This window comes from Bubalus bubalis, chromosome 14, assembly GCF_019923935.1.
Source record: "Bubalus bubalis isolate 160015118507 breed Murrah chromosome 14, NDDB_SH_1, whole genome shotgun sequence".
Lineage (NCBI taxonomy): Eukaryota > Metazoa > Chordata > Mammalia > Artiodactyla > Bovidae > Bubalus > Bubalus bubalis.
The window spans coordinates 31,919,776-31,944,522 of record NC_059170.1 but is presented as its reverse complement, the minus strand read 5'-3'; the positions used below and the strand labels follow the sequence as shown (position 1 = coordinate 31,944,522).

General features: G+C 41.2%; 1 protein-coding gene and 1 long non-coding RNA gene across 4 annotated transcripts in view; both read left to right on the top strand.

The window, feature by feature from the left end:
* The first annotated feature begins 929 nt into the window (after window positions 1-929).
* On the top strand, window positions 930-2,228 carry LOC123329201. The gene is made up of 2 exons (XR_006544519.2): window positions 930-1,001; window positions 1,241-2,228. It is a non-coding gene; the product is annotated as an uncharacterized LOC123329201 (long non-coding RNA).
* Window positions 2,229-22,484: 20,256 nt separating this feature from the next.
* Window positions 22,485-24,747, top strand: part of DNAAF9 (dynein axonemal assembly factor 9) — a 173,379-nt gene continuing 171,116 nt past the window's right edge. For all 3 annotated transcript variants that reach the window (XM_025263999.3, XM_006042748.4, XM_006042749.4), the window contains exon 1: window positions 22,485-22,832. In XM_025263999.3, the coding sequence (XP_025119784.3) occupies window positions 22,750-22,832 (83 nt within the window). In that variant the 5' untranslated portion in view covers window positions 22,485-22,749. The remainder of the gene's footprint in view (window positions 22,833-24,747) is intronic.

Below are 24,747 nucleotides of genomic sequence, written 5' to 3'. Positions count from 1 at the left end.
GACAGAGTTGTCTTTGCTGGTGTTCTGGCCTTCTGTGCCTCAGAGGAGCAGCCTTTTTACATTTTAGGAGTATTGCCTTGTGTGGGGAGAGGGGAATTACTGCTAACAAAATCCCCTCCGATGATCATCTGGAACGGCTTCTTCTCAGCTTTTAAAATTTTCGTGGGCATAGGTAGCACTAGGGGGAGCCAGTTATAAATGTGGAACCCCAGATTCCTCTCCTAGACAATGGAGAACTACCTTGGAATCTATATTTTGTAGACAGCCTCATGTCAAATGCCAGCCTCAAATGAATAATGCAGAATGGGTTATAATATATTGAATAAAAAAAGAATCCATCCATCTATATTGATATGAACACAATATATTTTAAGGGAGATAAGGACAGTTCTTCATAAAATAACAACTAGTCAGTGTAGTAGGAATGATAGAAATGGGAAAATCATTTTATAAGCATTATAGTAATAATTGAGTCAGACGGGAATCATCAATGAAAGATAAAACCATTCCAATGAAAAAGTTTGGAAAAAGGTATTCAAAATGTCTGAAAGTGTTTCCCTAAGGATATTTAGTAATTTCAGAGAGGAAAAATTCCCATTACCAAAGTGATATCTGGTAGTCACCATCTTGACCAAGGGATTACATCATTAATGTGACAAGCTGACAAATGTGATACACTGAGATGGATACAATATCACTTAATATTTCTATAAAAAATCTGATATATTTTAATAAAAATATATAATTTTTAATATATCAGATATATTTTTAATAAAATCAGATGAAATCAAGGCCCTGAGTATTATGATATCACAGTGCTTTTAAGCACAATGTCTAATTTAATGAATATGATCATTAAATAAGTAATTACATTAAATTCATGATCATTAAATAAGTAATTTGAAATTTTTGGTTCCCTTCTACCATAGCTTCCTTTATGTTCTGGAAATGACCAGGGAAGACTCTTGTGTAATCCTCTCAGAATCTTCCATTCTTCCACTGTAAGTGTTACCAGCCAGGCCTCTGTTGTATGAAAGGAATGAGCATTGTCTCTGCTTCATTTCTTATACTTGTGAAATGTATCCAATGCCAAATTCACTCTGTGTTGAAACTGCTGAAATGTACCTTGAAGCCACTTTCTTACATGATGATCAAAAAATGAATACTTTAGACTTGCAGCATCTCACCAAGATTTTATGTGACGACCACTCAGTTTTCATTCTCTGTCCTCTGTCCCTAGGACTGAGGAAAGACTCCATGGGCACTTGCCAGAGGAAAGTGGATTGTGTTTCAGGCTTGCTCTGAGGCACAGGTTTCTCCTTCCACCTACCCCTCCCCAGTCATCCAGCTCACCCTGGAGCTCTCTCACTAGCTCACCTTTCATGTTAGAGTAGCATAACAAGGAATTGTTACACAGAAGGACAAAAACCTGTGGATGGAAAGGCTGCCGAAGCAGAAGAACAGAAGGTGAGAGACTCAGTGGGCAGCAGCCTCCTTTTACCCTCATTTCTCTCTGTTTCCCTGGGACTGTGATAAACAGACCTTTCTGAAAATTCCCTATTACCTTAAGTTATCAAAACTACAACCTCCCTCTTTTGTTTACATTAATGATAGCACAATAGGCATTTGGTTCTCTATTTCAATTTTTTTTCATTTAATGATGTACTTTGAATGTCATTGCATATCACCTGTCATCTTCACTATCATTCTGATTTTTTTTTTTTCAGGAAAGTTGCCGATCTCCGTTTCATTTAGTTGTTTTTCTGAGGTTTTATCTTGTTCCTTTATCTGGGACATGACTTTCTGCTTTTTCATCCTGATTAACTTTCTGTAATGTGGGTTTTGTTTTAGCTTCTTTGAGACTATGATTCTTCTTACTGCTGCTGTCTGCCCTCTGATGGAGGAGGCTGAGGCTCGAGTAAGCTTCCTGATGGGAAGGACTGAAAGGGAAAAACTAACTTGCTCTGGTGGGCAGGGCCTCAGTAAAGTTTTAATCCAATTATCTACTGATGGGTGGGGCTGCACTCCCTCCCAGGTTATTGTTTGGCCTGAGGCGACCCAGCCCTGGGGTCTGCAGGCTCTATGGCCAGGTTAAGGGCAACCACCAAGAAGGACCTTCCTGGACTATTGCTGCCAGTGCCCCTGCCCCTGTGGTGAGCCCCTGCCGACCCACACCTCCTCAAGAGACCCTCCAACACTAGCAGGTAGTTTTAGTTGAGCCTCCTGTGAGATCAACTGCTCCTTTCTTCTGGGTCTTGATGTGTGCAAGATTTTGTTTGTGCCCTCCAAGACTGGTGGCTCTGTTTCCCCCGGTTCTGTGGAAGTCCTATAATCAAATCCCACTGACCTTCAAGGTTAGGTTCTCTGGGAATTCCCTGTCCTTTTGTTAGATCCTCAGACTGGGAAGCCTGACGTGGGGTTCAGAACCTTCACAACGGTGGGAGAATTTCTTTGGTATTGTCATTCTCCAGTTTTGTGGGTCACCCACCTGGCTTGTATGAAATTTAAATTTATTGTGATTGTGCCCCTCCTACTGTCTCACTGTGGCTTCTCTTTTGTCTTTGGCCATGGGGTCTTTTTTTGATGGGTTCCTGAGTCCTCCTGTCAATGTTTGTTCAACAACTAGTTGTAATTTTGGTGCTCTTGCAAGAGGAGATAAGCACATGACTTTCTACTCTGCCATTTTCAGTATACTTTAGATTTTTAAAATTTAAATTATTAGCTATTATCGAGAACAATATTAAATAATGGTGGTGATAATGAGTGAAATTTTAATGGGAATATTTCTAGTATTACACTGCTGGTTTTGTTTTTAGATAAAAAAAATTATTAATCATTTGGGAATTCCCTAGCAGTCCAGTGGTTAGGACTCAGCACTTTCACTGCCTGGGGCCAGAGTTTAATCCTTGGTCAGGGATCTAAGATCCCACAAAGATCACAGCACAGCCCCGCCCAGAAAAACTTTTTTTAGTCTTATTAAGATGAATCAATTAATATCTGCTTAATTAAGAATTTTGGGACTTCCTTGGTGATCCAGTGGTTGAGAGCACCTGCCAATGCAGAAGACATGGGTTTGATCCCTGGCCTGGGCAAATTCCAAATGCCATGGGGCAACTAAGCCTGTGTGCCGCAACTACTGAGCCTGTGCTCTGGAGCTCACGCTGCAACGTCTCTAGAGCCCATTCTCCACAATAAGAGAAACCTCTGTAGTGAGAAGCCTGAGCACTGCAAAACTAGAGAGTAGCTCCCCCTTGCTGCAACTTGAAAAAACCCACATGTAGCAATGAAGACCCACTGCAGCCAAAAAAAAAAAAAAATGAGAGAGAATTTTGTTAGGAACTGATGTTACATTTTATCAAATGCCTTTTTAACATCTATGAATATGATCAGATACTTTTTCTTCTTTGTGCTACCAGCACAATGAATTATATTAATACATTTCCTAAATTTAACCACCTTTATATTTCATAAGCTTGTTTGTAGTGTGTAATTCTTTGATTTGTGGCTGGCTAGTGGGCTGCCGTCTCTGGGGTCGCACAGAGTTGGACACGACTGAAGTGACTTAGCATAGCATAGCATTTTTTTTTTAAAGATTTATTTATTTATTTGGTCATGGTGGATCTTTGTTGCTGCAGGTGGACTTTCTCTAGTTGCAGTGAGGGGGCTACTCTTCATTAGGGTATCTGGCCTTCTCATCACGGTGGCTTCTTTTGTTGTGGAGCACAGGCTGTAGGCACCCAGGCTTCAGTAGTTGTAGTATGTGGGCTCAGTAGTTGTGGCTTGCTGACTCAGAGTGCATGGGCTTAGTTGCTTCTCAACTAAGGGATCTTCCTGGACCAGAGATTGAACTGCTCTTTCCTGCCTTGCAAGGTAGATTCTTAACCACTGGACCACCAGGGAAGCCCTGTAGCTGGCTATTTTAACCAATATTTTTTATTGTGATAAAATATACATAAAATTTACCATTTTTTATGGTAAATTGATACATATGAATGTACGTAATTACAGCTCAGTGGAATTAAGTATATTCATATTGTTGTACAACCACCACCATCATCCATTTCCAGGACACTTTCACTACTCCAAATGAAGTTCCATACTCAACAATTAAAAGTCTCCATTTCCTTCCCCCCAGGTTGTTGTTGAATGGCAAACAACATTCTATTTTCTATTTATAAATTTGACTCTTCAAGGCACCTCGTATAAGTGGAATCATACAGTATTATCCTTTTCAGACTGACTTATTTCACTTAGTATCAGTTCAGTTCAGTTCAATCACTCAGTCGTGTCCGACTCTTTGAGACCCCATGAATTGCAGCACACCAGGCCTCCCTGTCCATCACCATCTCCCGGAGTTCACTCAAACTCACGACCATCGAGTAGGTGATGCCATCCAGCCATCTCACCCTCTGTCGTCCCCTTCTCCTCCTGCCCCCAAGCCCTCCCAGCATCAGAGTCTTTTCCAATGAGTCAATTCTTTGTATGAGGTGGCCAAAGTACTGGAGTTTCAGCTTTAGCATCATTCCTTCCAAAGAACACCCAGGACTGATCTCCTTCAGAATGGACTGGTTGGATCTCCTTGCAGTCCAAGGGACTCTCAAGAGTCTTCTCCAACACCACAGTTCAAAAGCATCAATTCTTTGGCGCTCAGCTTTCTTCATAGTCCAACTCTCACATCTATACATGACCACTGGAAAAACCATAGCCTTGACTAGACAGACCTTTGTTGGCAAAGTAATGTCTCTGCTTTTGAATATGCTATCTAGGTTGGTCATAACTTTCCTTCCAAGGAGTAAGTGTCTTTTAATTTCATGGCTGCAATCACTATCTGTAGTGATTTTGGAGCCCCCCCAAAATAAAATCTGACACTGTTTCCACTGTTTCCCCATCTATTTGCCATGAAGTGATGGGACCAGATGCCATGATCTTCGTTTTCTGAATGTTGAGCTTTAAGCCAACTTTTTCACTCTCCTCTTTCACTTTCATCAAGAGGCTTTTGAGTTCCTCTTCACTTTCTGCCATAAGGATGGTGTCATCTGCATATCTGAGGTGATTGATATTTCTCCCGGCAATCTTGATTCCAGCTTGTGCTTCTTCCAGCCCAGCGTTTCTCATGATGTACTCTGCATAGAAGTTAAATAAGCAGGGTGACGATATACAGCCTTGACGTACTCCTTTTCCTATTTGGAACCAGTCTGTTGTTCCATGTCCAGTTCTAACTGTTGCTTCCTGACCTGCATATAGGTTTCTCAAGAGGCATGTCAGGTGGTCTGGGATTCCCATCTCTTTCAGAATTCTCCACAGTTTATTGTGATCCACACAGTCAAAGGCTTTGGCATACATAGTCAATAAAGCAGAAATAGATGTTTTTCTGGAACTCTCTTCCTTTTTTCATGATCCAGAGGATGTTGGAAATTTGATCTCTGGTTCCTCTGCCTTTTCTAAAACCAGCTTGAACAGCTGGAAGTTCACGGTTCACATATTGCTGAAGCCTGGCTTGGAGAATTTTGAGCATTACCTTACTAGCGTGTGAGATGAGTGCAATTGTGTGGTAGTTTGAGCATTCTTTGGCATTGTCTTTCTTTGGGATTGGAATGAAAACTGACCTTTTCCGGTCCTGTGGCCACTGCTGAGTTTTCCAAATTTCCTGGCATAGTATAATGCTCTCAAAATTCATCCATAGTGTAGCATGTGCCAGAATTTCCATCCTATTTAAGGCTGAATAATATTCCACTGTATGTATAAGGACCTTTTCCTGCAGTCCAAAGTATTTATATCATAGGTTGGGTTCTCTGGAATCAGATACTGAGATGGAATCTAGGGTGCAAGATATTTACTATGGGAAAGAATGGAATAGAAGCCAGACTGGGCAGAGGAATAAATCAAACAATGATGCAGGCCCAGTGGAGCCTAGCCAATCTGGCAGAGAGTTTTTAAGTGAGTATTGCCTATTAAAGCATTCCACATTAGACCAAAATAGCCAGACCTTTACACCTCCACCTGACCAAATCATTGAACATAAGCTGTCTTGGAAAAGGCATGACCTTGGAAGGGATGTTTTTCTCCAGCTAAGACAGAGCCCGAAGCAGCCAACAACTGGAGGCTGGCTGCTAACATGGTCTCTGCAACTGGGCAGCCAGTCCTTGAAGGAGGATCTGAGCAACACATTTCCATGTCCACCACAATTCATCCATCCTGGTGGAGTGCTGGTGAAGATTTGATTTGTTTCAGGGCATAAACAAAGATAATTTTTTTCTCAACTTTGAACAATAGAATTTTGCTATATGTAGAGTTTTGCTATTTATCAATAGGCTCCAAAGTGGGGCATTGTCAAGAGGGAAATAATTTTCTAAATTCTTTTAGCTCCATTTGATATATATCAATAGCTATCAGATTTGAGCATATCTTCCATAGTGTGCTCTCATAAACTTAGGCCTTGGCCTGATGGTATTATGGAGAAGAAAAAAATGGAGAGGCTACAGAGAGAGTATATAGAATGCTTGGGCCCTAGTCTTTCTGTTCTAGACTTCAGCCTGGAGAAAGACAGTTCAAGAATTCAGCTATGCTTCAAGGGCAGGAGGAATCACTCCATTCCATATTTGGGGTTCAGGGAAGAGGCCACCATGTAGAAGAGCAATGCTTTAACCTGCTAGAACCTGGTGAAGAGCAATGTGCACAGTGGTTGCAAAGGGATACAGATCTTGGAGGGATCCTGTTATGACTCCCATGATCCTTGGGTGGAACAAATGCTAGGTGGGAGCCAGTGTGTCTGTCAGGCGGCAGCGGGGGCTGATGGGTGGACTGAAAACCATGGACAGGAACAGAGGGGACAGGACAAGGGCTCAGAGTTGTCCAAAGAGCAAGTAAAACCCAGTGAGAGGCTAAAGACACCAGACACAGCTCAAACTGAGAAAGAATGGATCTCATCAACTGTAAGTGTCAGCAGGTAGGAGATGGACACGTAAGTCCATCTCCCTTTGGTCATACAGATGTCTTTTTGGAAAATGAGATGGGTGCAAAAAGCTAAGAATTTGAACATTTCTTCTCTAAAAGAGACTTTTAGTCCATACTCTTGCTATTCAACAAACAATCCCAAATCACAATGACTTTTAACAACAAGCTTTCATTCCTTACTTATAGGTCTGAGGTTCGATTGGGCTCGTAACTGGGATGAGCTGGCCTTGGCTCCAGGCAATGAGTAGGATTCAAGTTTGTTCCACAAGTCTCCTCATTTTGGGACCAGTGCCTACTGTAACATTCTCTTCTCAAGACAGCGGTAAGGATTGCAAAAGGCCAAGCCAAACCACACTCACAGTTAAAGACTCTATTCACATCACATCCATTAACATTCCGCTAGCTAGGGTAACCTCATACGAAGAGTTGACTCATTGGAAAAGAAGACTCTGATGCTGGGAGGGATTGGGGGCAGGAGGAGAAGGGGACGACAGAGGATGAGATGGCTGGATGGCATCACTGACTCGATGGATGTGAGTCTGAGTGAACTCCGGGAGTTGGTGATGGACAGAGAGGCGTGTCGTGCTGCAGTTCATGGGGTTGCAAAGAGTTGGACACGACTGAGCGACTGAACTGAACTGAACTGAGCTAGGGTAAATGTTATCAGATCAGATCAGATCAGTCACTCAGTCGTGTCCGACTCTCTTCGACCCCCTGAATCGCAGCACGCCAGGCCTCCCTGTCCATCACCAACTCCTGGAGTCCACTGAGACTCACATCCATCGAGTCAGTGATGCCATCCAGCCATCTCATCCTCTGTCATCCCCTTCTCCTCTTGCCCCAAGTATAGTCAAGTCTGAAGTCAATGGGTCAGGAAGCATAATGTATGTTAAGGAGGGAGTGAAGAATTGGGAACAATATTTCAATCTACTGCAGGGACTAGGTATTACCTAAAAGGACCAACAAAATTATTACATTACACTAAGGTTTCTGGTGGAGAAGGCAATGGCACCCCACTCCAGTACTCTTGCCTGGAGAATCCCATGGACGGAGGAGTCTGGTAGGCTGCAGTCCGTGGGGTCGTGAGGAGTCAGACACGACTGAACGACTTCACTTTCCCTTTTCACTTTCATGCATTGGAGAAGGAAATGGCAACCCACTCCAATGTTCTTGCCTGGAGAATCCCAGGGATGGGGGAGCCTGGTGGGCTGCCGTCTCGGGGGTCGCACAGAGTCGGACACGACTGAAGCGACTTAGCAGCAGCAGCAGCAGCAGCAAGGTTTCTGGACAGGGCAGAAACAATTTTTCCCTCTACCTAGTAGATGGGGACTTGTCTTGAGTCAGGTTCACCAGAAGGAGAGCCTGAGATGGTGATTCTTGTTTACATAATAAAAGATGTATATCAGGGAGAGAGTGATGAATATGGTCTCACCTGGAGTCTAGTCTCAGCCTGATCCTACAGGGGAGTTCTTGAGTTAGAATTGTACCACATAATTATTCACCATGAAGGAAAAGTTGGGGTTTTTTACCCCATGTCAGTGATCTTGTCATCAGTTGTCTCTCTCTCCCCTTTGGGATAGGTATAACCTCCCACATACTTCTTTGTGAGGTAGCAGCTGTAGGCCAAAGACAATTCTCTGAAGAAGGTAGCAGTTGTGATCTGAGGTCAATAATAAGAAATATAAAAAATATAAATATGCTGATAAGAACAAGGAAGGTTAATGTAAAAATTACCTGGGTGCCAATCACCCAAATGAACAAATGTTGATATCCTGTCATATTTGATTCAAATTTACTTTTAAAGAAATAAAACATTGTAGATGAAGGTGTATTCACCAAGTTTACCTTCCCAAGTCTCAGAAACAACTATCATGTTGTTTATCATACTTTTGCTGCAGTATGCATGGTAGTGCACTTAGTTTAATTTACATTAACTGTGTTGTGGTAGTTAACTCTGTGTGCAATTTGCCTGGGTCACAGGGTGTCCAGGTAATTGGTTAAATAATCTTTCTGTTTGTCTGTGAGGATGTTTTGAGATTGAAATTATTATTTGAATCAGTCCACTGAGTAAAGCAAATTGACCTCCCCAAGGTGGGTGGGAATCATCCAATTTGCTGAGGGCCTGAATAGAAAAAAACGTGGAGAAAGGGAGAATTCACTCTCTCTGCCTAAGTGCTTTAGTTTAAATGTCAGTCTTCTGCTCTCTGCCTGGAATTTTTATACCATTAGCATTCCTGGCTCTCAGGCTGTTGGAGTCAGACTGGAACTATACTACTGGCTTTCCTGAAACTTCAGTTTGCAGACAGCAAATTGTGGGACTTCTCAGCCTCCATAATTATAAGGAGCCAGTTCCTTATAATAATACTTACAGGGGACTTCCCTGGTGGTCCAGTGGCTAAGAATTGGGACTCAGCGCTAAGACTCAGCGCTCCCAAGGCAGGGGGCCCAGGTTTGATCCCTGGTCCCACAGGCTGCAAGCAGTTGTTCACATGTTGCAACTAAACGATCCCACGTGTCACAACTAAAGAACCTGCATGCAGCAACAAGATCGAAGATCCCGCATACCGCAACAAAAACCCAGCACAGTCAGTAAATAAATATTAAATATATATATTTAATATTTATTTATATATATATATAAAAACTAGTTTGGTTTCTCTGGAGAAAGAAGACTATTGTAGGTGTTATATTGCAAATATTCTTTTGTAGCTTATTGAACTCTGTGTTTTTGAGATTTATGCATATTCATTTAACTGTTGTATAACATTGAATGAATATTCTACATTTGATCCATATTTCACAATTGATCCCCTATTAATGAATAGCAAATCTCGTCTCCCAAATTCTACCATTACAAACAACGTGCCATAAGCATCTATGGACTTACTTCATATGTTCCTCTATGAAAAATTTGTTAGAAAGTGGAATTGCTGGCTTATAGAGACTTGTAAGCATCTTTACTAGGTATTACCAAATTGTGGTACAAAGTGGTTATATGAATTTATACTCCCACCGGAAGCATACAAGAGGTCTCATTTTCCAAGTTTTTTCCCCCAAATTAATAGGTGTAATAGTATCTCATTGTTTTAATTTTCTTTTCCCTCATTAGTAATAATGTTGAGCATATTTATATACATTTATTGAATTTCCCCATCTCTGAAATGCCAATTCTAATTCTTTATGCATTTTCATCTTGGGTTGTTTGTCATTTTTATTGCTTTACAGAATTCTTCAATATAATCTGTCAGTAATATTCATTACAAATGTCCTCTCCCAATGTGTGGTTTACCTTTTAAAAAAAGTTTTATTGAGAAATAATTCACATACCATAAAATTCGTCCATTTAAAGTATACAATCCACTGGGCTTTAGTTATAGTTGCAAAGTTGTGTGAGCATCACTACAATCTAATTTTAGAGTATGTTCATCTTCCCCCAAAGAAATCCTGTACTTACTAGCAGTCACTCTCCATTCCCTCCTCTCCAAGCCCCTGGCAAATAGTCTACTTTCTGTCTCTATGGATTTGCTTATTTTAGATCTTTCATTAAAATGGAATCAAATAATATGTGGTCTTCTATAACTGACTTCTTTCATTTAGCATAATACTTTCAAGTGTCATTCATGTTATAACATGGATGATTAACTTGGTTATACGATATATTGTACATGTTTTGAATTTTGATTTGATCAGATTTATCAATCTGTTTTTTAGATTTCTGATTTTTCTGTCTTACTTAAGAAATCCTCCCTTTTCTCTGAGTTATAAATATATTCTTTAATAATTTCAAGCTTCATTTTTCATATTTAAACTATCTGCAGTTTATTTTGTATATGTCACATAAATATTTAATTCTTTTACACATTGGTAGTCAGTTGTCCAGCACTACTTATTGAGTAATCAACTAATTCCTTCATTGTTTTGTAATGCCTCTTTTATTACACAGTAAGTTCTCATGCATGTTTAGGACTGTTTACTTCTCCCTGTGCCATTTTGATAGATTTATAGTAAATCTTAAGATGGAAAAGGCATTCAATTTAGTAGGGCGTGTCGTCTCCTTTTTCTTCTTTTTTGCAACTAATTTTGTTGTCAGTGACCATAGGGATCTGCTTTTTAAGTTCCATTAAAAATATCCTGTTAGAGTTTTGTTTGAAATTTCACTTAATTCACAGAGTAATTTGGGAAGAACCAACATTTTAATATGTATTTGAATAAACATTGGCCATGCATGCATGCATGCTAAGTTGGTTAAGTTGTATCTGACTCTGTGCAACCGCATAGACAGCAGCCCACCAGGCTCCTCTATCCCTGTGATTCTCCAGGCAAGAATACTGGAGTGGGTTGCCATTTCCCTCTCCAACATTGACCATATTACCTCTCATTCCATCTGTTGTGCTTTGTAGTCCTCCCTTTCCCCTGCTCTGAAGTAGACCTTGAAATAAGAATTTGAGTTGCAAGTACAATAGTCCCCCTTATCCTCATTTTTTTTTTCAAGGTTTAAGTTACCTGTAGTCAACCTCAGTCTGAAATTATGGAATGGAAAATTCTGGAATAAACAATTCATAAGTTTTAGATTGTGTGCCATTCTGAGTACTGTGATGAAATATGCTGCCCTACTCTGTCCTGCCCAGGATGTGAATCATTTCTTTGTCCAGCTTGTTCTGCCCAACAGTCTTAGTTTTCAGATTGACTGTCAATGACATTGCAGGGCAGTGTTCAAGTAATCACTACTTTACTTAATAATGGCCCTAAGAAGCAAGAGTAGTGATGCTGGCAAATCAGATATATCAAAGAGAAGTTATAGAATGCTTCCTATGAGTAAAAAAGTGAATATTCTCAATTTAATATGGAAAGAAAAAAAGTCAGATGCTGGGGTTGCTAAGACCTACAGTGAAAACAAAACTTCTGTCTGTGAAATTGTGAAGGAAAAAGAAATTTGTGCTAGTTTTTTTTTTTTTTTCTGTCACACCTCATTCACCTACAGCCACAGTGCATAACAAGTGCTTGGTTAAGATGGAAAAGGTATTAAATTTGTACAAGAAGGTATTTTGAGAGAGAGACCAGATTCATATAATTTTTACTATAGTATATTATTATAATAATTCTATTTTATTATTAGTTATTGTTGTTAATCTGCTATGTACCTAATTTATAAATTAAACTTTATAATAGGCATGTGTGTATAGGGAAAATATAGTATATGTAGAGTTTGGTATTATCCTCACCAAGAGGAGCTTGGCAGGCTACAGTCCAAAGAGTCACAAAGGGCCAGACATGACTGAGCACACAGCACACTCAGTTACAGGTGTCCAACCGGGGATCTTGGAACATATTCCCCAGGGAAAAGCGGGGACAATTGTATCTTGTTTGTGAGGTAATCACAGGAAAAACCATCTGGAGACTAGAGAAGAGACTCAGGGAAGGGAAAGCAGTTGATGGGGCATCCATTTTCAAGCACGTTATGACTATGGGCAGTTAGAGCCTAATCTTGGGGAACCCTGAGAAATTCTGTGGGACACATGTCTCTGAGTCATCCCACCTGATGAGTAAGAAGCTGGGCAGCGACTTATGCAACAACTCCCTTCACTCACTGAGGGCTTCCAGTGGACATTAATTCCCTAGCACTTCCAGCCTGCTGACACGGATGGTGGCCAGCATGCAAGGAAATGGTAAGTGCCAACGAGCAACACCAGGGTCTGCTAAATCATCAAAAAGTCTTTTGAAAAGTTTGAATATAGCATGTTTTTCCTCTGCTTAATTTTTTTTTCTGTAGAGGAATCCAAAATTGTTGATGTAACTTATAACTTACAGGTTTCTATACACCAGATACCAGCTCCTTTCCCAAGAAGTTTGATCTCTAGCTATACTGAACCACAGTCCAGCTATTCCCTCAGAAGCAGCTGAATCCTGCCAAACCCTGAGTTCTTTGCATTTGTTATTTTCTCTGCCTATAATGCTCTTCTCTTACTATCTTCCTAGGAAACCCTTCGGAGGCAGAGTGGTTAGGAATATGGGCCTTGTAGAAAGAGTTAGAATCAAAACTTAGTTCTAATAGTGCTAGTATTTGTTTAGTGGGAAATGCATGATGACAGATTATAGAGAAGAGAGTGTAAAATTGAGTGGCCTTGGGTTTTTTAAAAGAAGGTACAACATTAGAAAACAAATTAAAAGAGGTTCAAGAAAGCCTGAGGAGATTTATTATCTAAGCTGTGATGTCACCCTTTAATGTTTCTTCATTAAAGTGTAAAAGAAATATAATTCAATTGTCAAAGGAAAAATATCTACTCTGATACTTGAGCAACTTATTTGAGCAAGTTCCTTAACCTTTCTGAAGTTTGGTTTCTTTAGCTGGAAAATGGAGAGAACTATACAAAGGCCTGAAATATAGGTGGTGAGGATCATTGGGGGCCATCTTGGTGGTTGGCTACAACAAAGAATGACATGAAAGGTGCTTAGAATGTAGTATTATTTTAAACATAGCTTTTTATTATTACTCATCATTTAGACCCTCCTACACAAACATCACTTCTAGTAAGAAGCCTCCCAGATCACCACAGGTAGCTATGCAACAGCTTTGCCCAAAGAATCAAAATTGAATCTGTTCAGGCTTTTCTTATTTTTCATGTTCAAGATTGTGATTAGTGGCTCTGAGGGTAGGGGAATCAATACTTCAGGGAAGGACTCATAGCTGGTCTAGGCCTTCATACTTCTTCCTGTTCCTACAGCCCCAACACCTTCTAAATAAATGAAAAAATAAAAATAAATTAGACTCATGAAAATTAAAACATTCTGTTGCATAAAAGATATCCCTTAAGAAAATAAAAATGAAACCCTCAGAGCTGGGAGAAAAAGTTCCCAATGCATATATATGGGAAACAAATTATATTCAAAATACTTAAAAAAATTCCTTTCACTCAGTAATAAAATATATACAACTTAATTTTAAAAAGAGGACAAAATACTTAAAAGTCACTTCACAATAGAAGATATTCAGATGGTAAATAAGAACATAAAACGGTGCTCAACAGCATTATCACTTGTTGTTCAGTCGCCAAGTCCTGTCTGACTCTTCACAACCCCATGAACAGCAGCACGCCAGGCTTCCCTGTCCTTCACTATTTCCTGGAGTTTGCTCAAGTTCATGTGCTTTGAATAGGTGATGCCATCCAACCATCTCATGCTCTGTAGTACCTTTCTCCTTCTGCCTTCAATCTTACCCAGCAGCAGGGTCTTTTCCAATGAGTCAACTGTTCAGGTAGCCAAAGTTTTGGAGCTTCACCTTCAGTATCAGTCCTTCCAAAGAGTATTCAGCGTTGATTTTCTTTAGGATTGACTGGTTTGAGCTCCTTGCTTTCCAAGGGACTCTCAAGAGTCTTCTCCAGCACCCCAGCTTGAAAGCATCAATTCTTTGGCCCTCTGCCTTCTTTATTGTCTGGCTCTCACATCCGTACACGACTACTGGAAAGACCATAGCCTTGACTATATGGACCTCTGTCAGCAAAGTGATGTCTTTGCTTTTCACACTGTCGAGATTTGCCATAGCTTTCCTGCCAAGAAGCAATCATCTTTTATTTCATGGCTGCAGTCACTGACTACGCTAAAACCTTTTACTGTGTGGATCCTAACAAACTGTAGACAACCCTTAACAGCAGATCATCTTACCTGTCTCCTGAGAAACCTGTATGCAGGTCAAGAAGCAACAGTCAGAACCTTGTATGGAACGATTGACTGGCTCAGGATTGAGAAAGGAGTACAACAAGGCTGTTTAGTGTCACTCTGTTTTTTTAATTTACACACAGAGCACATCATGTGAAATGCCGTGCTTTTCACATGAATTACAAGCTGGAATCGACATTACTGCAAGAAATATCAACAACCTCAGATATGTGGATGATACCACTCTAATGGCAGAAAGTGAAGAGGAACTAAATAGCCTCTTGATGAGGATAAAGGAAGAGAGTGAAAAAGTCTGCTTAAAACTCAATATTAAAAAAAACTAAGATCATGGCATCTGGTCCCGTCATTTCATGGCAAATAGAAGGGGAAAAGGGGGAAGCAGTGACAGTTCCTTTTCTTGAGCATTATCATTAGGGAAATACAAAGTAAAACCATACTGGGATCCCACTGTATATCCAGGAGAATGAAAGTTAAGATTGACACCACCAAGTGTTGGTGAGGATATGGAACAACTGGAATTCTCCTGCACTGCAAGTAGGAATATAAAATGAAAACAATTTGGAAACCTGGTTGATTGTTTCTTATGAAGCTAAATATACATGTACCATAAGACCTAGCACTTTTACTCCTAAGTGTTTATCCTAGAAAACTGAAAATATATGGTCATGCAAAGACTTATACACAAATGTTTATAGGACTTCAAACATAGTAGCTTCAAAATAGAAACAACTCAAATGCCCATATACCAGTAAATGGATACACAAATAATGTTTTGTCCAACCTATGGAAACTTACTCATTGGTAAAAAGGAACAAACTACTGATATGTATAACAAAATGAATAAATCCCCAAATCATTACACTGATTTCATTTATATAAATTTGAAGAGTAGACAAAACTAATCTATGGCCATTAAAATCAAATCAATAATTGTTTGGGGCCAAGATGGGGGATTTGACTGCAAAGCAGCCTCAGGAAACTTTTCTGTGGTCATGGAAATGTCTGATATCCTAGTTAGAGGGGGGCAATAATTCTGGAACTGTAAACATTTGTCAAAACTTATTGAACTATACAGTATTTTATTATCCATTTTATTGTAAAAAATATTTTTGGATAAAAACTTTTAAGAAGACCCTCTTAAGTGGATAACATATATTGTCTGAGATCATTTATGAGTAGGGTTGCCAGATTTAGCAAGCAAAACACAGGTTGTCCAGTTAAATTTGAGTTATATCTAATTGCTTATGCATATGTACATTGATGGAAAAGAAAAATATTTCATAGAACATGTGCTTTAAAAATATGTTATTCATAGGAAAGAAAAGGTGTCTAAATTATACACTTTTATATTTTTCTGATCCTTTGGTTCCCTTTAGTATTTCCTTGTTTCATGGAATTTGCTTGTAAAATTCCTTGTGCACATAATCTATGTTCATTTTCTTTGTATCAAGCTTCTACAATGGTCACATCTAACTTCTTTAGATTTTTTTGTTTGTTGAATATTCATTAATGAAAAAATATAATCAGCAGTAATATTATGAGCCAATATACTGAACATACAGGGTGTGATCACTCACCTAGAGCCAGACATCCTGGAATGTGAAGTCAAGTGGCCCTTAGAAAGTGTCACACGAACAAAGCTAATGGAGGTGATGGAATTCCAGTTGAGCTATTTCAAATCCTGAAAGATGATGCTGTGAAAGTGCTGCACTCAATATGCCAGCAAATTTGGAAAACTCAGCAGTGGCCACAGGACTGGAAAAGGTCAGTTTTCATTCCAATCCCAAAGAAAGACAATGCCAAAGAATACTCAAACTACTGCACAATTGCACTCATCTCACACGCTAGTGAAGTAATGCTCAAAATTCTCCAAGCCAGGCTTCAGCAATATGTGAACTGTGAACTTCCTGATGTTCAAGCTGGTTATAGAAAAGGCAGAGGAACCAGAGATCAAATTTCCAACATCCTCTGGATCATGGGAAAAGGAAGAGAGTTCCAGAAAAACATCTATTTCTGCTTTATTGACTATGCCAAAGCTTTTGACTGTGTGGATCACAATAAACTGTGGAAAATTCTGAAAGAGATGGGAATCCCAGACCACCTGACATGTCTCTTGAGAAACCTATATGCAGGTCAGGAAGCAACAGTTAGAACTGGACATGGAACAACAGACTGGTTCCAAACAGGAAAAGGAGTTCATCAAGGCTGTATATTGTCACCTTGCTTATTTTACTTATTTTACTTCTATGCAGAGTACGTCATGAGAAATGCTGGGCTGGAAGAAGCACAAACTGGAATCAAGATTGCCGAGAGAAATATCAATCACCTCAGATATGCAGATGACACCACCCTTATGGCAGAAAGTGAAGAGGAACTAAAAAGCCTCTTGATGAAAGTGAAAGAGGAGAGTGAAAAAGTTGGCTTAAAGCTCAACATTCAGAAAGCGAAGATCATGGCAACTGATCCCTTCACTTCATGGGAAATAGATGCGAAAACAGTGGAAACAGTGTCAGACTTTATTTTGGGGGGCTCCAAAATCACTGCAGAGGTGATTGCAGCCATGAAATTAAAAGACGCTTACTCCTTGGAAGGAAAGTTATGACCAACCTAGAGAGCATATTCAAAAGCAGAGACGTTACTTTGCCAACAAAGGTCTGTCTAGTCAAGGCTATGGTTTTTTCAGTGGTCATGTATGGATGTGAAAGTTGGACTGTGAAGAAAGCTGAGCGCCAAAGAATTGATGCTTTTGAACTGTGGTGTTGGAGAAGACTCTTGAGAGTCCCTTGGACTGCAAGGAGATCCAACCAGTCCATTCTGAAGGAGATCAGTCCTGGGTGTTCTTTGGAAGGACTGATGCTAAAGCTGAAACTCCAATACTTTGGCCACCTCATGCGAAGAGTTGACTCATTGGAAAAGACTCTGATGCTGGGAGGAATTGGGGGCAGGAGGAGAAGGGGACAACAGAGGATGAGATGGCTGGATGGCATCACCAACTCGATGGACATGAGTTTGGGAGAACTCTGGGAGTTGGTGATGGACAAGGAGGCCTGGCGTGCTGTGGTTCATGGGTCACAAAGAGTCGGACACGACTGAGCGACTGAACTGAACTGAACTGAACTGAACTGAACACTAGATAAAGTTAACAACCCTGAAAACTGCTCTTCAAATACGGCTTGTTGAAGCAAATACCACCTTTCGTGGAATGAGATGGTTTTTCATTTTTTGGATTTATAATGCATCTCTTGATCAATAACTTTTAAAAATGTTTTCTACAGGAAAAGAACATTGTCATCAATGTTTCTTCCTTTCTTCTTCAACACTACACATGATGATTCCACTTGTTCCCATGCCAGAAGAGTACTAATAGTCTTGTAAAGCAATCAAATTCTTCAGGAGATGAAATCCATTTCAAAAGGTAATCATGACAAGTACTGTAATAATTATCCATTTCAAGTCAGGATTTCTTTTCTAGTCTCCTTTAAAAACAGTTTTGATACTTAAAGGGATAAAATCTGTACTAATCATTCCTTTAGTACATTCTACAATTCCTTTAAGCAATGGAGTGCTTCAACAGCGATAGTTTCTCTTTGCATAATCTATTGTTAAACAGATATTATACACTGTCATCAAGAGGTAAGTAAGTTTTCCTTATGAATTACTATTAAAGTCAATTAAGACTTTGAGGGGCATTTTCTTTAGAATTAAAGTCTTCTTTAGGAAAGTAAAAAAAAACATGAGGAGTCTCCATTTATTAAAGCAAGCTAACAAGTTTTTGAATGCAAGAGAAATGAAAAATACTGAATGTCAATAAAATCACAAAAATCCCTCAATTGTTCAGTTGGAACACTGTATATGCCTGATTTAAGACAACAATTTCATGACAATTACATCAAAGTCAACAGGAAAGACATCAGATATATTCTTTGAGCAGCACCATGCAGTATATGAGGCAGATAGCCAAACGGCTTCCAAAGACACATTTGTGTTTTACTTCCACTTTGAATAAACAATGTTTGCACCTTTATGCAAACATCTGCCATCATTTGTATCATCTCCACCAAAAGCAGTACAATTTTCCTCTTTAACTCCTAATTCAAAAGGAAAGAGTTTTTTCCTCTGCAAAAATTTGCTCTTGTTTCTTAAGTCTCATCTGGAAGAGTCTTTACTAAAAATAACCTTACAAGTGAGCCTTTTCACAAGAAAGGTATTGCACAAGTGAATTTCTCTGCACTGTCATTGCTTGAATCCATAAAAAAGATGAGGCATTTAGGGCTTTGATAATCACTGAAGTAGTAAACGGAGTTATTACATTTTAAATTATTGCAGTAGGTGTTGTCCTGGCATTTGACATTTTGCTTCCAGTTTTGGAATTAGAAAATACTGGTAGCAATACATTCAAAGAGTCATTCAAGCTGAAAGACTGATGACAGTATACAATGTGGGAGGCTGCTACAACTTCTGCTGTGATTATTTTATGTTCTTCATCTAGATTTCTCATAATCAAAATTTTATTTTATCACTTTCTATGATTCAAGTTGAAGAAATCACACATCTTTTATGCTTAGCTGTTAATATATGCTGGTTTATGTCAGACTTTCTATCATTTTCAATATTGAATGAACATTTGCATACCCCCCAGAGAGCTTCAAGAGGACTTTTTCCTCATTTGATAATGTCCACTGTTCAGAAAATTTATCATGAAATCCACACTTGCATTTTGGCATTTAGAGGTTTAATATAGCAAATAAAAAAAGAGGTAATTCAATTTATTTTCAACAAGGATGACAAGACAACTTAATGGGAAAAGAAATGGTTCTGAGACAACTAGATAGCCACAAGCAAAAGAATGAAGCTGAACCTCTACCTCACATCAAATACAAAATTTCCATATCAAATGGATCAAATACCTATATATAAGAGCCAAAGCTACTAACTCAGAAGAAAAATGTCAGGGATTAGATCCCTGGATTAGGCAATGGTTTCTTAGATATGACACCAAAAGCACAAGCAAAAAAGACAAAATAGATAAATTCGATATCAACAAAATTAAAAATTATGTGGTTCACAGGACACCATCAGAGATGTGAAAAGACAACCCACAGAGTGTGAAATTTTTGCAAATTGTAGATTTAATAAGGGACTTGTATTTAGGATAAATAAAGAATTGCGTTCTATGCTTAGTCACTCAGTTGTGTCCCACTCTTTGCAACCCCATGGACTGTGGCCCACCAGGCTCCTCTGTTCACACTGATTCTCCAAGGCAAGAATACTGGAGTGGGTTGCCATGCCCTCCTACAGGAAATCTTCCCAACCCAGGGATGGAACCCAGATCTCCCACATTGCAGGCAGATTCTTTACCATCTGAGCTACCAGAGTGGGGCTGTAAGTGGTACAGCTGCTTTGGAAAACAGTTTGAAAATTCTTCCAAAGGTAAATAAAATTACCCAGCAATTCCACTCCTAAGTTATATTCCCAAGAGACTTGAAATCATATACCCACCAAAAAACTTGTACATGAATGTTGACAGCAGCATTCGCTAAAAAAAGTTAAAAAATGAAAAGAACCCAAATGTCCATCAACTGATAAATGGATAAGAAAGATGTGATATCCATGTAATAAGAGTATTATTCAACAATAGAAATGAAACCCTTGTACAATACAACACGAATGAGTTTTGCAAACACTATGCTAAATGAAGAGTTGGACACAAAGGACTACATACTGTATGATTTCATTTATATGAAACGTTCAAAATAGGCAAATCCAGAGACAGAGAAATTAGTGGTTGCCTAGTGTTGGGATCGGAGAAGGCAATGGCACCCCACTCCAGTACTCTTGCCTAGAAAATCCCATGAATGGAGGAGCCTGGTGGGCTACAGTCCATGGGGTCGCTAAGAGTCGGACACGACTGAGCGACTTCACTTTCACTTTTCACTCTCATGCATTGGAGAAGGAAAATGGCAACCCACTCCAGTGTTCTTGCCTGGAGAATCCCAGGGACGGGGAAGCCTGGTGGGCTGCCGTCTATGGGGTCGCACGGAGTCGGACACGACTGAAGCGACTTAGCAGCAGCAGCAGCAGTTGGGATAGTTGGGAAGAAATGGGGGAGTGACGACTAAAAGGTACAGGGTTTCTTTTTGGAGAGCTGGAAATGTTCTAAAATGATTGCACAGCTTTGTGAATAAACCGATTGCTACTTGTAAAACAAAAAGCATTGATACTAGTGACCAATGCAAAAATTGAAAAAGTTGTATTTAATAAATCTAATGCCTGCATCATTGCATCTGTCACAAAGTCCAAACTCGTACGTGGGAACTGAGTCACGAAAGAGTTGGGAACTTGAATTTACGAAAAGCAAATTGAACTCAAAGGTGAACGGTCTGCCTACAAAGAAGAACTGCACTTGTAAGGAACAGTTTCGCTTAACAAAGTCATAACGGATCTTATACAATGTTTTGGGAAGCTTGCTTTCAGGGATTGGCGGTATTTCAGAAGCGTGAACGTACAGCGACTGAATTCCAGCTCCTCCGCACGGTTATAAGAGTAACGCTGCCGAGTGTCTACTAAACCTTTAGAAGCCTGGTCCCCGCAGTGAGGCACTTGCTGATTGGTTGTCGCCTAGAAGCATGGCGCTCTCGATGATTGGCTGAGGCTGACATTGATTTAAGCTGACTTTGATTTAGCAACTTTCAGAAGCCTTGGTACTGGAGTGAAACTGTTGTTGAGTGGCTGATTTTCAGAAGCCACTGGAGTGAGGCTGTTGCTGATTGGTTGGTTTGCAGAGCCAGTGCACTGATGTGAAGTGATTTGTTGTTCAGGACTTGGAACTTGAGCCAGAAAATCTTTTCCTTTCTTGAATATGAAAAACAAGTACTTTTAATTTCTAGTTCCTTCTTTTGGTGTTCCCTCAGCCAAACTCATTGGAGAAAACCATAGAGATTGACCAAATCTTTTATTTGTAGAGGAAGGACTTTCAGCTAGTAATTTAAGAACAAAATACTGTGGCAGAAAGAAGTGTTAAAGAGTGAAAGTGTTAGTCGCTCAGTCCTGTCGGACTCTTTGCGACCCCATGGGCTGTAGCCCGCCGGGCTCCTCTCACCAAGGGATTCTCCAGGCTAGAATACTGCAGTGGGTTGCCATTTCCTTCTCGAGGGTATCTTCCCAACTCAGGAATGGAACCCGGGTCACCCACATTGCAGGCAGATTCTTTACCGCCTGAACCACCAGGGAAGCCCAATTGACTGTAAAAAGACGAATATAGGACATTTAGGGCATCCTGACAAAGTCAGTATGTGACGCAAGACAAAATCATTAAATATATCCCATATATATATAATGCCTGGAAACTGTCAATTATACATAAGACTGAGGCTCTGTGGGATTTGCTTTCTTACACATGGCCCTGCGGTCGGAAACGGGTGGACTTAGAATCTGAACTGTAAAAGGCAGGGATCCTCTGGGCCCTGTGAGCCCCTAACGTCTGTGCAAGGCTAGGCGCGCATTGCTAACCCGAGGTCGGCTAGAAATCGGCTGAATGTTTGAAGGGAGGATGCGTAGTTGATTAGCAGCGGGTGTAGAAACTGCAGCAAGGTACCCTCCTGGGAGACCGGGGTACGCGATCCGAGCACCCAAGCGGCATTCGAGTCTGCCCCCGGGCCGGCGAGGTGCTTCTGAAGCAGCTTCTGAAGGTTCTGCAGGAGGCCGTAGGCGGCTGAGAGGGGCGGGGCGGAACGAGGCCCCGCCCCTGGGAGTGCCTGTGTGCGTGGCTGGCAGCGCCGCAGAGTCCGACTCCACGATAGGGAGCCTGAAGACAGGGCAGAGCGGCGGCGTGGTAGCCTTAATTCTGGGCAACCGCGCTCGCAGCATCCGACGCAACCGCCTCGAAGCTTAAGGAGGACTCGGCCCTGCGGCCCTGTGCCCGCCCCTTACCCACTGCAGACGCCCACATCCGCGCCCTTTGCGCGCATCGGGCTCCGCCCCCGCCGTGCTCCTGCACGCTGCGCCCCCCGCCCACCCGGCACGCCCAGCCGCCCCGCCTGGCAGAAGTGGGCCTGAAGCCGCCCCTCAGGCTTGCTTGAGCGACCCTCGCAGCGGCTCGGTCTTCCTCCGCTGTCGACTGCAATGGACGCGTATCCCCCGCACCGGGTGGGGCTGACCCGGGCGCGCTCCCTCGGCGGCCCTGGCCGAGGGTCGCCCTCCGTCAGGTACAGGGGGACGAGGCCTCAACGGGGCGGGCGAGGGGTTGCGGGCTGTTGGGGTCTGGCGACGCCGCTCGCCGAAGGGCGTGGTCCGATATGGCTTCCTAGCGGACGGTTTTTCCCTGAACAGTTTCCTGAGGAACGTTTCCCGAGGAACGGCGCCTGGTGCCGAGGCTCCCACAATGGCTTCCTTGTCGATAACCCCACAACGGATCCCCTGTGAAGACCCCCCTGCTATGACATCCCCACCCCCACAGACCATTTCACCATGAAAAGATTCTCTTATCGAGGACCTGCACAGTGGCTGATTAACTCACTTGCCTTCCCCGTAGAATATTTCTCCCAGAAATGGCCATCATTGGAGACGTCCCCTCACAATAGCTCCCCTGTATAGAACCCCATGTTAGTTTACCTAGAAATGGCTGACCTGCCTTGCTCCCCTGAAGGAGCAGGTCTCGTTTAGAACCTTTCCTCTGCATTGCGTCTGCCCCCTCGCTCCCCCTACACAAACACCTACCCGGACCGCATCTTCCATACTGCGCGTTTCCGCACTTCCCCCCTGCCCTGTCCTGAGTCGCTCCCTCACTCCATGATGAGGAGCTCAGATTGAGGAGAGGTGGCGGTCATTAGGGGCGCAGGAGGCAAAAACTGCGTAGGGAAAGGGGGCCAGAATCCCCGAAAGCTGCGGACCCCAGGCCACAGAACCTAGAGATAAAGGCCCCGGGGTGCCTCAGTACAGGGAGAGTCCCCACTGCCTTTCTGTATATGAAGATTTATTTCTACTCTCTGTGCCTTTGGGACTGACCTTAATAAATAGTCTTGGTATCGTTTGTGATGGAACTGGGTTGGGGCCGTCAGCGAAGTGCGGATGATGGAATAATGGAGGGGTTGTGGCAGAGACCGTTGAGAAGAATGGAGGAAGAGAGAAATGGGCTTTGGTTCTGCTAAATTGTCATTAAGCCAGAAGAGGGTTTTTGTTTGTTTTGTTTGCCTTTTCTCGATTCTAGCTCTTTAGCAAAGCAAATATAGTGTTCCTATGAAAGAAGGTTCTTAACTTACCTGTGAAAACAGTCTTTCCTATATCTTTGTTACGGTATTTAAGGCATTGTATTTTAAAATTTTTGCTCGAAAATGTTTTTTATCGCTTTGTTATGTTTTATCTTGTTTGAACTCCACCCGATTCGTGACGAATAAGAGCTAAATCTTAGAATCATGTCCTTCTCATACTTAGTGACATTCCTTCTTCCACGCCAGCTACTAACGCATGTTTGTTGAATAAAGGATAGAGGAGGTGGGACTAGATACCCTTGGTTTCATTTAGGAGTCTTAGTTGCTTCTGATTTGGCTGGTGACAGGTGACATAGTTGGATTCCTCTTCTGCTCTTCAGTGGAATTCCATTGGGCTTTAAGGTTCCAATTGTTCAGCTGCTTACGGTAACCATCTGCAGTCTGTTTTAACGTTTCTGGCAGCCAGTGTCACTGTTACAAAGTATTTGCATGTTGAATACAATAGAAACTGCTCTGGGTACTTAGAACTTGGGCAGCCACCCTTTAAATTCAAGGCCTTTGTAGACTTGAGATTTGTCCCTATCATCTTGAGCTTTGAAGTCTGGAGTCTTTTAAGGAAAAAAAAGCTTCCCAGTAAAATCCATCTCTAAAATAACTGCTTCCTTCCTTGCTTCTAGTAGCATGGCAGCATGCTTTTTTTTTTTTTTTTTTTTTTTTGGTAAGTATTTTTTTGTTTTGTTTTGTTAAAAACATTAATGTTCACTAACTTTTCTAATCATATTCAAATTTTGAATTTTCCGCCATGTGGTTTGAGTGAAACTTGTTAGTCTTCGGACAGGGATAGTACCAGGTACGTCAAGGCCTGGTGTTTGTATACCTTTGGTAGAAGAAATTTGATGAAAGTTTCCCTCCT